Below are 12,663 nucleotides of genomic sequence, written 5' to 3'. Positions count from 1 at the left end.
AAGAGCAGCAGTAACCACTGGGATGGAGCTGGAGAAGGTTCCAGGCTCAGAGCCCTGGGAAGCTGATCCCTCCACCTCCCAGAGGGTGTTTGAGAACAGGGCCATGATGGCCTCCCCAGGCGAGGACCAGGCAGGCAGACAGCTGCAGCCCAGCCAGGCGGCAACCAGCTGTTGCCTGGGAGACTGGCCAGGGTGGGGCGGGGCGGGCACAGCCCCCACAAGCCCCCAGCCTGAGCCGCAGAGCGTGGGAGCGGGCAGCAGCCTCGAAGCTGAGTTTCAGGCTTTCACGCTGTGTTAACGGTCAGCTTGGTTAATGCTGAGCAGATGGGGGAGGGGTGCTGCCAGCTCCCTTGGGTACAGTCCCAGGGTACGCACACACGTACTCATATGCAGAGGGTACAGGAGTCCTGCCAAGTGGGTGGTGCCGCGTGGACTCCTCTGCCCGTTAGCACTCATTCACACTATCACATATACAAGATGGTGCTGGTAAGACAGACAGACTAAGACAGAGGTTCACACAGGCTCCTGGGTCCACCCTGAGGCAGCTGGAGGTGGATGTAAACCCACGGCCGGGCATGGAGCCCTCAGTCTGTGTCACCCAGGCAGAACTCCCAGCTCGGGGCTCTCTCCACCCTGTTCCCCCTCCACCCGCTGCAGGGAAGACACCAGGCAGGCACACAGTGGTTTATTGCAAAAAAAAATAATTTATAAAAGGCCATTTGCTTCTGTGTTTTGGCAGGCTTCCAGCCTCTCAGCTAGCAAAGGGGCCAGTGCTCCTTCCACCGAGATGCTGGGATAAGCAGCAGAGGGGAGGCAGGGGAGGCCTGGGGAAATGGGGTTCAAAGGCCCAAGACCTTTCTTGGTGTAGGGAAGTGGGGAGATTTAGGACAGCCCTACAGCCAGGTCCAACCAAAGCCCTGTAACAAGGACCGAGTGCCAAGGCCCAGGAGGCCAAGCAGAACCTTAACAAGCCATTAGAACACTGGGGCCATGACTCCAAGGCAAGGGCAAGGCCTTGAGACTGGGGTTGAACTCTGGCTTGAGACCCAGAGGCCAGAGCAGGAGTCTCAACTAGGGACCCCAGGACCAAAGACAGACCTCCCCAAAGCAGAACCAGAGATCTGGGACAGTACCTTTAGGTCAGGGCCTGGGGGTGCCAAGGTCAAGCACCACCAGCTTGCGGCTCAGCCAGGAGGCCCAAGGCTGCTGGCCGGCCTGCCCATACAACTTTGTGCCCCTGCTCATGTCTGCACCCCAGGGAAGGAGAAGGGGCTGGGCCCCAGGGGCAGAGGGTCGTGGCTGAAGACAGAGTCGCTGGAGGAGCAGGTGCTGCTGGCGTCCCCACCAGCAGGGGAGTAGGGTCCAAAGGTTAGGCGGAGGTCGAGGTACTACGGGGAACAGTGCTGGTCAGCCCTGGTGGTCAGGTGGGACAAGGCCCAGAGGGCAGTGGGCACAGGGGGGTCCTGGGACAACAGGGGCACAGTACCTCCTCAGAGACGGCCAGCAGGACCTTGTCCAGTGCCTCCACCAGCTGCTTGAAAGTGGGCCTCTGAGAGGGTGCTGCGTGCCAGCACTCACGCATCAGCCCGTACCTGGGAGAGGTGTGGGGGAGGGTCAGAAGGAGCCTCAGGCCTGGGTGAGCGGGGACCTCACGGTCCTGGATGGGGGGTGTGAGGAAGGGGTAGGGTTTGATGTGGGGTAAGTGAGGCCATTCAGTGGAAGGGTACCAGGCCAGGACCTCCCTGCTGGGCTGAGGAGGAGGTGGTGACAGTGAGTTAGTGCTAACCACTCTCTATGGCCAGGCCCTGAGGTCAAGGTCAGGGCAGAGGGGAAGGACTAGAAAGCGGGGGAGAGTGGGGTGAGGCCTCACAGCTCTGGGGGGCAGTGTGGGGGCCGGTCCATCCGATGCCCCTCCCGTAGCAGCGAGAACAGCTCCTCCACTGGGATGCCAGGGTACGGGGAGCCCCCGAGGGTACAGATCTCCCACAGCAGGATCCCAAATGACCACCTGGAGGCAGAACCCAGGCTCAGCAGGGCACAGCTTCACTCCCTACCCCTGGGACTAGGATGGCGGACCCCACAGCTATGATCCACCATGGGGGTCGGGATTAAGGTTTCTTTTAGAGTCTAGTCCCATTCAGGTCCCAGGGCTGTGCGACCCTGGGCAAGAGCTTTGCCCTTTCTGTGGGGTAGGACAATGATCGCCTGCAGACACCCCAGGCCCCAGCTTCTAGGACCCACACGTCACTCTGGTGTGTGTAGACTCTGTCAAACAAGGCCTCAGGTGCCATCCACTTGACAGGCAGGCGGCCCTGGAGGGGAGAAGAGGGCACATTGCTGCTAAGTCCCACAGGTCCCGGTGCCCCGCCCCTACTGAGTTCTGCCCTGCCTCCCTTACGTTGCTAGTTTTCTTGTAGTAGTCAATGTGGTGGATGCCGCGGGCCAGCCCAAAGTCAGCGATCTTCATCACATTGTCCTCGGTCACCAGCACGTTGCGGGCAGCCAGATCCCGGTGGATGCACTGGGGGCAGGGCAGGGGTCTTAGGTTTATGAGGACACAGCTGGAAGCTAGGCACACAGGACCTCACAGTAACCCTGGGGGTAGGGATCATCCACCCATTTTACGGATGAGGAAGTCAAGATTCACAGAGGGGAAACCTAAGCCAACTAACTTCAGGGCCCACACCCTCTCTCCTGCACTGCCTCTTCCTACCTGTGTGGTAGGGAGTATGTGAGGAAGGAATGGGGATATGCAGTGTCAACTGTGTACAGAAGGACTGAGGGGTTACAGAAGGACTCAGGGACACAGGGTAATGAAAAAGGGGAGGGAGAAGTTGGGGCATTTAATGCAGGGCAGGAAAGCGTGGGGATGGGGCAGTTGGAGTGGTCCAGAGTGCTGCCCGCTGCCTGTACCTTCCGCGACTCCAGGTACTGCATGCCCCGGGCCACCTGGTAGGCGCAAGAGACCAGGGCAGGGAAGGAGAGTGGCCCCTCGCTGCTCCGAGGCCCGTCAGGGCTGAGGTCAGGGCCTGGGGGGCGGCGGGCCCGCAGGAACTCCCGCAGGTTTCCCTTGGCGGCACACTCCACAATCACGTACAGGGGCCCTACAGAGGCGAGGGGGGACAGGGAAGCTACTGAGGCTGTGGCTCCGCATCCCAACCGTCCCCGTCCCTAGCCCTGCCCCACCCCACCTTCCTGGGTGCAGACACCCAGCAGGTTGATAATGTTCTTGTGTCGGCCAATCAGCTTCATCACCTCCATCTCAGAGACCAGGTCTGCCAAATCCTTGTCGGAGGCATTGTCTGTAAGGATGACAGCCAGGGTGACTACATAAGCGAGACTTTGGGTTGGGGACAGGACACGGAGCCCTGGACTCAGAGTCAGGAAGGTCTGGGCCTGAATTCCTGCTAGGCTGTGTGGCCTTGAAACAATCTCTTAACCTCTCTGAACCTCAGGATCATCCTGTATGAAACGGGACAATGGATCGTGCCCTACTCTCACAGCAGTTGCAAGGATGCAACAAGATCAAGGATCTAAAAGTGGTAGGGGGGCTTCCCTGGTGGCGCAGTGGTTGAGAATCTGCCTGCTAATGCAGCGGACACGGGTTCGAGCCCTGGTCTGGGAAGATCCCACATGCCGCGGAGCAACTAGGCCTGTGGGCCACAACTACTGAGCCTGCGCGTCTGGAGCCTGTGCTCCGCAACAAGAGAGGCCGCGGTAGTGAGAGGCCCGCGCACCGCGATGAAGAGTGGCCCCCGCTTGCCACAACTGGAGAAAGCCCTCGCACAGAAACGAAGACCCAACACAGCCATAAATAAATAAATAAATGAATCTTTAAAAAAACTATAAAAGTGGTAGGCCTGCCAGTGAGTGGGACCAGGAAACAGGAGAGAGAGGGAAGAGGTCTGAACAGGAAGGAAGCTCTCTGTCTGGAGGGCTTGGTGTTACTCCCTGAATGGGGTGAGAACTCCCAGGGGCGGGAAGCGGGCTGGCGACCTGAGGTCTGTTTGACCAAGGCCTGGCGTCCATCTGGCCTGGGAATTCAGGGAGCTGCCAGTGGGGCGCAGATGGGGAGGCCAGGAAGACACTGCTCCAGCTTCTTTTGAGAAGGCTAAGGACCAGGGGCTGAGCCCCCAGGGCTGACCTGTGGCCCTGGGCCAATGACATACCCTCCCCACCAGACCTCACAATGCACATTTCTCAATCCCTGCCTCCCAGAAAGTGCCAGGTGGCCCCAGCTGTGCAGAGAGGAGGGGCTGGGGGGAGCAGAACAGCGGTTTGGGCTGCTCTTGAAGAGGGGGCTGGGGAACAGCAGCCAAGAGGCCCCGATGGTGGGTCCCAGGTGTGCTCTGAGCCCGTTGGGGTTGCTGCCTGGGCTGTTCTCCAAGACAGTGGTGAACACAGGGGGACAGACCTGGGAAGGGCCCGGGGGAGGCTGAGGGTGTGATTTGCGGGGGAATCATGGGGGAATGAGGTGGAGGCCTTCAAGGCTGACAAGGTTATTTGAGGCCAAGGCTGACACGGGGTATCAAACCCATCACCCTAAACCCTTGTAGTCATCATCATCCCAATGGTTAAGACTTTAGGCACCAGGCACTTTCCACAAACCTTGGGCTGGGAGGCAGGGACTATTATTTACCCCACGTGACACGTGAGGAAACTGAAGCTCAGAAATGACTTGCCAGGGTCAGCAGCAGAGTTGGGCCCCAGGCCCACGGGTGGGATCGGGTAGCCTCTCTTGGCCCTCAGTGCTCACCCGCCAGCACTGAGAGCCCTGTCTGTTACTCCCAAGGCCACCGGATCTCCCCCAGGCTGCCAAACTCACCTTTAAGCATCTTGACGGCCACAGTGCTGGCTTGGTCAGGCCGGATGGGGTCCATACCAAAGGCCTCTGCACACACCACCTGCCCGAAGCAGCCCTCGCCCAGGGGCTTTCCCAGGACCAGCCTGCAGATGAGACAGATGAGGCCTCAGCCATCAGGGCATCATTCCTGCCCAGAGTCTGATCCCCACCCTCACTCGGCACCGCATACCTGTCCCGGGGGAACTCCCACAGTGGGTCGAGAGGTAGGTCTAGATTCACGAGGCCCGCAAGCAAGGGGGGGCCACTGGAGGAGAGACGGACACCCCGCACCAGGGACGAGCTTGACTTGGCTGAGGAGCCTGACTCCAGGGAGAACTGCAAAGTGAGAGACTTTGTCTGTCTGCTGAGGCCAAGCTGAGGCAGGAAAGCAGGCGCAGAGCCTCGCTACGGGGACACAGAGGTGGGGACAGCATGGTTGGTACCTGTCGGGCCAGAGGGAAGCGGGACAATTTCTGCACAGTGGCAGGCTGCCGGGGGTGCCGGCCGAGGAGCACCTGCCTGCGATACAGCCCGGCCAGAAGCAGGAGCACCATCAAAGCCAGAGAGCCTGATGTGTACAGGATGACGTCCGTGTACCTGGCCTCAGGTGCTGTTGCCGTCCACATGAGATCCTCCTCTGCCCACAGAGAGACATACACACAGACAGAAACTGACCAGTCAGTGATCAGATGGCTGGCCCCACTCCCTCTAACTGAGGCCCTCATGGCTCCCAACATACATAGGGACACACACCAAGAAAACTGCATTTACACCCCGTCCCGCATACCCACACCCCAGAGAGTCACATGGACAGTCACATGTGGACACGCAGAGAGGGACTGCTACAAGCAGAATCAAACACACAAATCCACACACCACATCCCAAATCCAGACCCCACAGGCCAAGGAAGACTATCTACCCAACAGGTCACAGCCCACTGTGGAACCACAGCAGAATCCCGCAGCCTCTCCTGGCCCCCTCAGGAGCTCACCTGTCAGCACCGTGAGCCAGGCTGACTGGTAGGAAAGGCCGATGGAGTTGCCCGCCAGGCAGGTGTACTCGCCTGCATCCTCAGCAGACACATTCCGAAGGTATAGGACCTCCACCTCCGAGCTATTGATGTCTGCTGTCTGGGGAAGGGGGACACATTCAGGGGTCACAGCAGGGCCTGGGGCCACACTGTGGCCAGGAAGGGAGCTGGGGACCACTCCCTACCACCCGTGGGAGAATGGAAGAGTCAGGTGCTGGCAGGGACTGGACCTTTAAGACTTGCACATAGGGGAAGCCATCGGCACCGAAGCTGCTGCCGTTGATGACAATGTGCTTCAGCCACTGGATGTGGGGCTGGGCGTCGCTGTACACCTTGCAGAGCAGCTCCACGTCGCTGCCCACCACAGCTGTGGTGTTGGCTGGGAGCCCCGCCTGCAGGATGGGCCGGTGCGGGGACCGCTCTGGGGCGGGGCCGGGCCGTCAGCCTTGACCAGGCACCCACAGAAGCACCCTGGTCACCTGCCTCCAGCCTCCCGCCCAGCTCAAGGGAGGGACCTTCCTGATACTCAGCTCAGACCTTGTTCATCTCCTTCTTACACTGTTTAAACCTTCCATGGCTCCCCATTGCCTTTGGGGTCAAGGACAACTTCTCAGCCTAGCACTCAAAAACCCTCCAGGCCTGGCTCTCTGCTTAAATGCCACACCCCAGGCATATACGTCCACACAAATGCATTGTGTTCTTTATGCCTAGGGCCTTTACTCAGCCTGTGCCCTCTGCCTAGATGTCTTTCCCATGTTTCCCCTCAGCCGAGCCCTGCTCCTCCAAGCCCACATTATCCCCTGTGCTTCTCTTGGACCCACCTGGGCAACTTGAGTAGCTTGAGTGAGTCATCTAAAAGTCCATCTTGCCTGCCAGACTGGATCCCACCTGAGGGCAGGGTCAGGGCTCCCACCCTGACACCGCCTTGCCCGCCCACCCGCCCGCTCACCCAGCACGTCCAGCAGATAGCTGTAGCGGATGCTGCCCAAAGAGTTCTCCACAAGGCAGGTGTATGTGCCACGGTCCGAGGGCACCACGCTTTCCATCACCAGGCTCCAGTGCTGGTGGCGCAGCTGGGAGCAGGAGAAGTGTCCATGAGGGGCCACCGAACCATGCCCATCCAGGGGACCAGAGCATGAGGAGGCTATATTCTGCCCGCGGGGGTCTTCTCAAGCTCTCTAGGCCCTGGGGAGGCCACGCCAAGGCTAGGGACCTTGGAACAAAGGAGAAGGCCCCAAGAAGTATCTGAGCCGTGAGTTCGAGTCCTTGAGTTTTAGCTCTACTTCTTCTGAGCTGTGCCACCTTGAACCAGTTTTTGCCCTCTCTGAGTCTCAGCTTCCTCTGAGACTAGAGCCTGGAACTGACCCTGTAGGGTCTCATCATGAGAATGAGCTGCTAAAGCATATTAATACCTGCTGGTCAGTGATCCTTCCCACTTTACACATGGAGTTGCTAAGGTCGAGAGGTTAAGTCACTTGCCAGAGAGTGGCAGAGTGGGAACTTGAACCAGAGCTGTCCAAGTCCACAGTCTAGTGCTCCTTCTGGGGCCCTGCAGCTGCCTTCCTCAGTAGAGAAAGAACTGTGGGTTTGACTTGAGGGGACCGGTGGGGGAACCCGGAGACTCACCCGAATGCCTCCAATGCGATGCTCCCCATGGAAGTCCTGTCCATCCTTGAGCCAGCGGATGGTGGGCGTGGGGTTGCCTGCAGCTGGACAGCGGAACTTGATGGTGTTCCCGGCAGGCACTGCATGCAGTTTCTTCTCCATGCGCTGGGGGTGTGTCCAGTAGGGTGCTGGCGGGGAGGGGAAGGGAGAACTCAGTGCCCTCAGGAGGACCACCTGTTTACACACAGATCTCTTCTCAGTGACCAGCTGGAAGGCAGGGGAATGAGTCCTTGAGGAGTCACACTGACCTTGCTGGGGGTAAATGTGCTCATTCGAGGGGCCTCTGTGGGTCTTGGGGTCCTCATCACCATTGCTGGAGGTCATGGAGTCTATGTCAGGGACAGAGGGAGGCATTTGAGGCCCAGGACAGAGAGTTTCTCTCCCCAGGGACCCCTTAGCCACTGCCAGACCCCCTTACCATCCACAACCAAGGTGACATTGTGCAGGACAAGCATGGAGCCTCGTGTCAGGCAGAGGTACCGGCCAGCGTCTTCGGGTAGGAAGCTGGCGATCTCCAAGCGGCCTCTCCAGCCTCGTACCCGGCCAGCAGGTGCCAGGCGACTGCCCTCCTTGTACCAGTGGCCACTGCGCTCAGCCCACCCACAGCATAACCGCACAGGCTGCCCAAGGGCCACAGTCAGCTCCTGCTCTTGCTGCTCCGGGCTGGGGGCCAGGCAGGGCTCTGTGGGCCGAGGGCAGAGGTCAGTGAGCTGAGTCAGCCCCCTGCATACAGAGAACATGCTGCACACTCATGGCAGGAGCACCCCTCGACACATGCTGGACACCGCTGCTCCTCCACATACACACAACCACATGCTACAGACGGTATGTGCAGGGCAAATGCCACGCCTCTGGTGCATTTCACACACACGGTGCGTAGCACACATGCTGGACAGGACATGCCACTGTCCAAGAAACACACATACACACACAAGGCACATGCTACAGGTGCCACATATAGGGCACACGCCTACACCTCTGGGGCACATCACACTCACAGTGCATACACCACACATGCTGGCTGGGCCTCCCAGGCCACACACCCAGCGCACAGAACACACACACACACACGCACACACACACACAGCCAAGGGGCTCACCACCAGCTCTGTGGCCCACCTCAGGGCCCTGCACCCTGCAAGGCCAGTCTCTCTTGTGGACACAGAGATAGATGGATGCTTGCTGGGAGCCAGACACTGAGTCTCAGTGGTTGGTCCTGCCCTGCTGCCACCTCCTCAGAGCCTGGGCCAGTATCTTCTCCAGCCTTGCTCAGCCAGCAGCCCCCTACTGATGCCCACTCTTCCCACCCCTGCCACCCTCTCCCATCTTAGAGGCCATACCCAGCTCCGCTTCCTCAGAGGCCTCAAGGGACAAAGCTGGAGCCCCAGGTGCCCCCAGCAGGACCCCCAACAGGGCCAACAGCAGCCGCATCTCCTTCCTGCTGCTCACAGGGACCCAGGCTGGGCCTCCCACTGACTGCCTTCCTGAAACAGAGAGGGCGAAGAACTCGTGCTAGACGTGCACCTTTGTTGGCGCTATGCCGCTATCTTGCAGATGAGGAAACTGAGACAAGAAATGCCGACTTGTCCAAGCCCCTGCTAGGCAGCGTCAGGGCAGAGACTAGAACCAGCTCTGCTGTTGTCAGAGCCCAAGGCCTCCCCACAGCAGGTTGTGTGGTGCGGGGCCGGGGCTGGGCTTCCTGCTCTCCTTGGGTCCTGCTGAGACCCCGGCACAAGTTCACAAAAAGGGCAGGCTTGGGATTCTTTCCTTAGAAGGAAGCAGAGAATGGAGACACGTGTTCTGCTCTCTCTCAGCACACATAATTTATTTTTTGCTGAATAAATGAATTTATTACTGAAGAGCAACCCCCCCCGAAAAAAAAATCTGAAATATAATACAAGGCCAAACTTCAGCATCTGGATGTTATCTGATCTGACCCCCGCTCCTTACAGCATTGCTGACATTTCCGTGACCAGCTTTGGATCCCTGCAGTGGCAGGGTGCTCACTACTAACGAGGCAGTACATTCTATGGCAAGCAAAAGTTCTTCCTCATTCTGAACCAGAATTGCATTCTGGGGTTACCTCTGTTTTTTTGTGTCCCCACAGCTCCGTCAGAGGCACACAACCTCTTGTAAAGAATGTAGACTCCGGTGTCTGACAGAGCCAACTTCACATCCTGACTCTTACCAACTTGCAAGTCCCTGTCCTTCTCTGGGCTGCTGTCCTCACAGGACTGCTTTGAGGAGAAAAGAGAATGTATGTAGGGCTGGGCACACAGAATGTTGGAATGTTTTCTTCCCCTTCCCCGTCCCCATGACTGTCACCCTTGTTCCGCTCTCGGCCAGTCACCTCCGCTGCGGGTGCTGTTCCTGTCAGGTGTGATGTACACTCCCACCCCATCTAGTTACCCTCCTCCAAACGCCACCAACGATGTCTCCATCCTCTGAAAGGAACACTCAAAACTGAGCCTCAGCTGGCAGGGGAAGAGGGTGACTAGTGTAGTCCCAGGGGCTTACTGGCTGTCACCTGGGGCTGGGTAACAGTCAGGTGGCACTGGTGTCTCTGGATCCACCTTGCCCGGGAATTCCACTGCACCCTTTCTCCTCAGCCACTGCCCCCCTGTCCAGCTCTGGTTCTGAGGCAGGGGACACTTAGCTTGTCCTGGCCAAAGCCATTATCTCCTCCTTTGAACTGCTTCCTCCCTGGGTTGCCCCCGCAGCTGGAGCACAACCTGTCCAATCCCTCTCTAGTCCATCTCACCTTCCCTGCCTGAACCCAGAGCACGCTATGGTCATCTCTAGCTTGGGCCTTTGCAAACGTCTCCCTGGGTTCTCCAGCAGTGTTTTAAAAATTACAAGTCTGCCATGTTCCGCCCCCCACCCCCCAACACCCACCAGCTTACAAGCCCTTAATGGCTGCCTGTGTGCAGCAGGATCCAGTCCACACTGTTTATCCAGCATCCAAGGCCTCCCTCCCTGCCCTTGTCAATCTCATTGGCTGCACAGTCAGCTTCTTCAGCACTGGGAAGCCATTGGCTTTCCAAACCGGGCATGTCTTCTCTCTTGCCCATACCTCTCTGCCCCCACTTCTCCAGCTGGTTCAGATGCCACTGTCTCTGTGCCCAGCCCCGGTTTCCATTGCCCCGTCTCTGTGAAATCCCCTCACTCTGCTCTGCTCTGCAGGGAGGGCAGCTCTCTGGGTTGGGAGTGGAGTGGGAGGCCCAGGGATTTTATTCCCACCCCCAGGCTACCCTGACCTCAGAACCTTAGTCGGGTCACCTCCCGCAGCTGACCGACCGACTGCCCTGCACGTGGGGTCGAAGGGCCTGACTCTGGCATCAAGTAGTCCTGTGTTCTCCAGCCTCTCGCACTCAAGCGCTTGGGGAGCCTGGGCAAATGACTGCACCTCTCGGAGCCTCAACTTCCTCATCTCTCTTCGGGGCGCGCAGACGGTCCAGCAGCAGAGGGACCAGCGCGCTTTTCCTCCTCCACACCTACCCGGCCACCTTGAGGGGAAGTGCCTGTCAGCGGGTCCTGAAGGGAGCTGCAGGGACAGCTGGCCCGCCCCCGCCCCGGTGGGCAATGAGTAACCAGCTCCGCGGCCAGGGTGCTCTTTGGACGGAGCGGGACAAAAGGCCCTGTGTGCGCTGCGGGTTACTGATTTACCGTCCCCTTCACCCCCTCGCCGAGCGGACGCCCAGGTTCCCAGTGCTGGGAGGGGTCAGCTCCCGGAGCCCCGCCGCCGCTCGCCCCCTGGCGGCTGGGAGCGCAGCCTGGGCCTGCACAAGGTCCCGGCTCACCTCGAACCTCCAGATGGCCCCGCTCCCGGCACAAGGTTCCGACTCACCTGGGTCCTCCGTGGCCCCGGTCCCAGCTCCCGCCAGCCCCTACCCCCGCGCCCAGGGGGACCGAAGACTCCGCTCGGGAGCTGCTCAGCCCCCGGCCGGACAGCCAGGAATGCACCCGCGACAGCGGCGTGGCCGCGGGCGGCCCAACGCCCCGCCCACCTCGGGTTTCACCTACTTCGGGCCCCGCCCCTCCTGGACCAGCTCTATCCTGACAGCTGCTTGGCCTGCAAAGGCCCAGCGCCCCGCCCGTCTCTGGTCCCTCCTGGCCTAGACCAGCTCCTGATAGCGGGTGGCACAGCGTCCCGCCCACCTGGAGACCACTCCTCGAACCCAAACGCGCCGAGCACCCTAGGGGGCCAGCCCAATCCCGGCTGGCACACCCCTTCAGACTCCGCCTCTTTTGCCCCACCCGGGCCTGGCTTCCAAGTTCTAGTCCATCGCTGCATCCCCTGCTCTTCACCTCCCAGGGAACAAGACCCAGCAGTCCAGAGCTGCCACCTCCGCAGACCTTGGCTTAACCCGGCTCCTCTGTCTTCTGCGCAATCGTCATACAGACCACCCCTCTGCCCCCACCCCCATCCGTTCTCCGCACAACCTTCAGAGTGATATTTAAAATACAAATCTGACTGTACCAACCACAACCATCTCTTTAAAACTTCCCAATAGTTTCCTATAGAGATTCTTAGCATGACCTGGCCCCGCCCACGTCTCCAGATGAAGCCTTCATTCACTTCTTCCTTGCTCCCACCCTACCTCTGGGCCTTGCACATGTGGTTCTGCTTCCTGGGATGAGCTTTCCGCTCTAGGTCTGGTTAGTTCCACCTCATTCTTAGGTCTCAGCTCATGTCCCCAGAGAAGCCCTCCTAACTTGCCAGTTCCTCTTCCACGTTTCCTCTCCTGTGAGCATGGGGAAAGAAGCAGAGAGTGAAGTGATTCAGAGCACAAATTGCAGGACTCAAATCTCAGCACCATCCCACGTGGCCTTGTCAAGTTACTCCATCCCTGTGTCTTCATTTTCTCATCAGTAAAACAGGTATAATGATAGTATCATCCTCAAGAAGTGGTTGCAAAAAGTAGACATGTTCTTTTCACACACTGTTGGTGGGAATGTAAATTGGTGCAGCCACTGTGGAAAACAGTATGGAGATTTCTCAAAAAACTAAAAATAGAACTACCATATGACCCAGCAATTCTACTTCTGGGTGTATATGGAAAAAATGAAAATACTAATTTGAAAAGGTACATGCACCCCAATGTTCATAGCAGCATTATTTAC

The 12,663-nt window shown here is 58.8% G+C and overlaps 1 protein-coding gene across 2 annotated transcripts; it reads right to left on the bottom strand.

Annotated features, from left to right (window-relative positions):
• Positions 1–719: 719 nt before the first annotated feature.
• On the bottom strand, positions 720–11,527 carry FGFR4 (fibroblast growth factor receptor 4). 2 transcript variants are annotated; one of them, XM_061189976.1, is made up of 18 exons: positions 11,387–11,527; positions 8,880–9,023; positions 7,958–8,221; positions 7,788–7,868; positions 7,501–7,667; positions 6,824–6,947; positions 6,105–6,295; positions 5,836–5,974; positions 5,287–5,480; positions 5,034–5,179; positions 4,826–4,947; positions 3,192–3,302; positions 2,914–3,104; positions 2,399–2,521; positions 2,242–2,312; positions 1,871–2,008; positions 1,487–1,592; positions 720–1,388 (listed from the first exon to the last, which is right to left on the bottom strand). In XM_061189976.1, exons 2-18 carry the CDS (start codon positions 8,968–8,970, stop codon positions 1,242–1,244), a joined length of 2,406 nt encoding a protein of 801 aa, XP_061045959.1. In that variant the 5' UTR covers positions 8,971–9,023; positions 11,387–11,527; the 3' UTR covers positions 720–1,241. The 2 variants fall into 2 exon arrangements, with proteins under 2 accessions (XP_061045959.1, XP_061045960.1); XM_061189977.1 differs by lacking the exon at positions 11,387–11,527 and adding an exon at positions 9,623–9,826.
• Between the last annotated feature and the right edge of the window lie 1,136 nt (positions 11,528–12,663).

The sequence above is a fragment of the Eubalaena glacialis genome, chromosome 4 (assembly GCF_028564815.1).
Source record: "Eubalaena glacialis isolate mEubGla1 chromosome 4, mEubGla1.1.hap2.+ XY, whole genome shotgun sequence".
Lineage (NCBI taxonomy): Eukaryota > Metazoa > Chordata > Mammalia > Artiodactyla > Balaenidae > Eubalaena > Eubalaena glacialis.
This window is presented reverse-complemented; position numbering and strand designations above follow the sequence as displayed.